At 36.0% G+C, this 3673-nt stretch overlaps 2 protein-coding genes across 3 annotated transcripts; one reads left to right on the top strand and one right to left on the bottom strand.

Moving 5' to 3' along the window:
- Positions 1-274: 274 nt before the first annotated feature.
- On the top strand, positions 275-1192 carry LOC119644251. Its single transcript, XM_038043784.1, has one exon. It carries the CDS (start codon positions 275-277, stop codon positions 1190-1192), a length of 918 nt encoding a protein of 305 aa, XP_037899712.1.
- A 1438-nt stretch (positions 1193-2630) lies between these two features.
- On the bottom strand, positions 2631-3400 carry LOC119644252 (DNA topoisomerase 3-beta-like). 2 transcript variants are annotated; one of them, XM_038043785.1, is made up of 2 exons: positions 3191-3400; positions 2631-3131 (listed from the first exon to the last, which is right to left on the bottom strand). In XM_038043785.1, the coding sequence occupies exons 1-2, from the start codon at positions 3339-3341 to the stop codon at positions 2812-2814; spliced, it is 471 nt and encodes a 156-aa protein (XP_037899713.1). In that variant the 5' UTR covers positions 3342-3400; the 3' UTR covers positions 2631-2811. The 2 variants fall into 2 exon arrangements, with proteins under 2 accessions (XP_037899713.1, XP_037899714.1); XM_038043786.1 differs by having other exon boundaries at positions 2631-3128; positions 3191-3389.
- Between the last annotated feature and the right edge of the window lie 273 nt (positions 3401-3673).

The raw sequence follows: 3673 nt of genomic DNA on the forward strand, positions 1-3673 counted from the left end.
TAATATATAAAACCTTAACTTTGACCGAATTTGCTTTTCCTGTAGGAACACATGGAATAGTTTACTGATAGTGTTTTTGGCTTGCGAACTTAGCGAATATAGAAACTCACCATTTCAAATGACATCACTGTCAAGATCTAATTGGTTACTATATACATAAATATACGAATTCATTTAAAAATTTGAGGTATTCCCCTTACCTAGTCATTGCGTAGGGATATTGTAATATTGTAATTGCGGCAATCGTCTTATCAGTTATTAAGAAGTAGCCAATATGAATACATCGATAAATAAAAATAAAAGCAAGGATGAGCGTCGCGCAAACCATAATATGGAAAATTCCATTGAAAAATTGAGTAATGGATTAATTCAATTAAAAATGCATGTTGCACCAGCATTTTTCAAAGTCATTACTGATTTTAAAGATCTCCAAACGGAGTCGTCTTCTGAAATTCATGTACCACCTCGCGGTGTTTTTAATCAAGAACCTTACATTAAAATTAAAGGGAAAACAAGCGATACCGTGAATGAAGTTAAAAGGCAAATCGATTTCAAAATACATAACGCAAGGCAAAAGCTAGTATCGAAACATTTTTATGGCGTAGTTTTGTGTGGTGAAATTCGTGAAAAATTCGTCACATTCAAAAAACAAATCTTAGCCGCTCAAATTCCTGGCATCGGTGAGGATCTATTTCGCAGTGATACTCATTTGCATATTACGTTTGGTATATGCCTACTGGCAGATGGAATTGAAGAACAAAAAGCCATAAATTTATTGCAGAGCTGCGGTGAATACGTGCATGATATGAAAACGCCCTTTAAAATTCATGCCAAAGGTTTGACATTCAAAGGCGATAACCCAAGCGCCGTGCGTACTTTGCGGGCTGGTATTGATTGCCCTGATCTCATCAAATTTGCTAACCATTGTACAAAACGCTTCAATGACAGCGGACTCGGACGGAAGGCCTTTTCATCGAATCATGAGACATTGCATGTCGCCCTTATGGATGCTGGTCACAGTGGTCGCCGCATACGGTCAACTATAAATTCTTTTGACGCTCGCGAAATTTTTCAGCGTTGGGGGGACTACGATTTCGGTACAGTGGACTGCACGGAAGTTAAGCTATGCGTCATTGTTTCTCCCACTTCTAAAGAATACTATAAAGTGTTTAGCACTGTTCAGTTTCAATGAATTATTTTTTCTTTCAATGAAATCCCCGTTGTTCTGCCAAACAATTGACATATTAATAAAATAACAAATATCTTCCAAGTTAGAATACATGTTCTAGTTCAGCCGTTCACGCGTTGCAGAAGACGAAAAATGGACACAGGTCTACTTATTTATAGATTTGTTTATTATAAGATATGCGAAATTGCTATATTTACTTTATAAAGTAGTAGTTGCTTTTCGCCGTGGATACCGAAATCGACTTAGGTTTGCTTTCCCGTAAGTTACGCAAACTTTTGCTCTCCGCCAGCTACTAAAAGATCGTGTATAAGTAAGATCGAGAATCTATGTATGATACGTAGCAAGAGATTTGCTAAGTTGGATATTATTTCCCCTTTCCATCCATCAAAGAAAATCCGCAATTCGCAACCCATAAATAATAAACGTTCTTAATGAAATAACTTAACCGTGCTTAGTCGATAGTCTATTTCTCGGTTATTCAAACGTTCGCCATAGTGAAAATTAAGATAAAAATTTAATATTCGCACATACATTTGTTTTATGGCTACTGTATAAATAATTGCAACAATCATATAAAAATTCAGGAAAAAATCCGTGTTCAGTGAACAAAATGTCCATTCCGCCCAAATTCAATCAATCGAATACGCTGTAAAGGCGCGTTCTATAGTAAACAGTGAAGTAAACAAACTTGGAAAGCTATCACTCCATTTCCACTAGTTCAGGTGCTATGCACCGTTAGCAGAGTCTAAGTTCATGTAGAACATGTAGACATGCGGGAGTGTGGTATTTTAAAGAATTCGACTTTATCTTTTACACACATTCTGTGTTTGTGAAATGTAGCTGAAAGTGCAAGATATGTAGCGGCATAGCAAATGTGAGCAATTGTACGCATTAAAATTCATTCTTAGAGGAGTCATGGCTTGAATAAATTTTCCTAGAATTTTGGATGGTGAAGAATTTTGATGAGTGTTTTATTTCGAAATTGACAAAGAAATGTCAAAACATTAAACTAAAAGCATTAAAATTTTATGGCTGTCATGTGGAAAAATAAATGTTTTTTTTTTTTTTCTAACTGTGTGTGTGTTTTTTTAACATGCGTCGGTCGGTTGACCTGGCGAAAGAAAGGAAAACAATAGATATAAAACTTTTGTCGTGATCGAGGAACAAGCCAATTAATTTGTCGGAGATAAATTTCATCAAGGTTAAAACGCTCTTCATTACGGAGGATTTTCATATTTATCAAATTGGGAAACTTAAACCCTCTTGGGTACTTGGATACTTCTTTCTATAAATTCCCGTCGTCATTAAGTCGCACTTTATTTGCTTAACCTTCCGGGACAGTCTTATCAACCGTCCGATGCACTTTGCAATGAAATATCAATTTTACAAAACTTCTCTTGTTAAAAAAATTGCCATGTTCCCAAAATAAGGTCAGGTATTGCTTGCAAGGCATGTTATCCCTTTAGTATTTGTTTGTTTTGATCTTAAATTAAACGACTTTTTTTTTTAATACAATTTTTATTTTGTTAAGTATTCCAAAGAGTCCGTCTATTCCATTCGATATGGAAAGGTGATAAGATACTTGCATTTGCATACTTTCGTAGATGCTTCTTCCAAATACTTTAAACAAAATAAGCTGCCAATTCAGCCATTTTATCTTTGGGTGGCCGTGTTCCGCCGCGACTTCCTCTTCCACTGCTACGTCCTTTGTTACCGCGACCGCCACCACGACCTCCGCGTCCAATGCCGGTTCCACCACTATTATCACATATATTTACTGGCCTCGATGGAACGGCACGATGCTTTTCCACTAAATGCGAAAAATCACTTGAACAAAAAATACAACCCGTTTTCTCTTCTGAACTATCCTTAAACTTGGTTTTATCTGATTTATAGACAACTGACACTAATTGAGCTCCCCATTCATTGTATTTGTCCTCTGCTGAAAGTGACAATATTATATACTAAAACTTACTATTGTCGCGATTATATGAATCTTACCCTCTACCGTCACTTTGGTTGCTCCTTTGAAGCAATTGATAATAACATCACACCTATTGCAAACCAGTTTCCAACTCGGAGTACCAAATTTCGCACAATATTTCGAAAATTGCAACTTGTAACTTGAATGCAAATTTGCATGGATAAGCATATGACATACAGAGGGACTTCAGAACCCCTTTCGTTTGTTACATACGTCCGCACTATATTAATATACCTTGTACCACAAGTGGTATAATATATAAAACCTTAACTTTGACCGAATTTGCTTTTCCTGTAGGAACACATGGAATAGTTTACTGATAGTGTTTTTGGCTTGCGAACTTAGCGAATATAGAAACTCACCATTTCAAATGACATCACTGTCAAGATCTAATTGGTTACTATATACATAAATATACGAATTCATTTAAAAATTTGAGGTATTCCCCTTACCTAGTCATTGCGTAGGGATATTGTAATATTGTAATTGCGGCAATCGTC

Source organism: Glossina fuscipes, unplaced genomic scaffold (genome assembly GCF_014805625.2).
Source record: "Glossina fuscipes isolate IAEA_lab_2018 unplaced genomic scaffold, Yale_Gfus_2 102671, whole genome shotgun sequence".
Classification (NCBI taxonomy): Eukaryota; Metazoa; Arthropoda; class Insecta; order Diptera; family Glossinidae; genus Glossina; species Glossina fuscipes.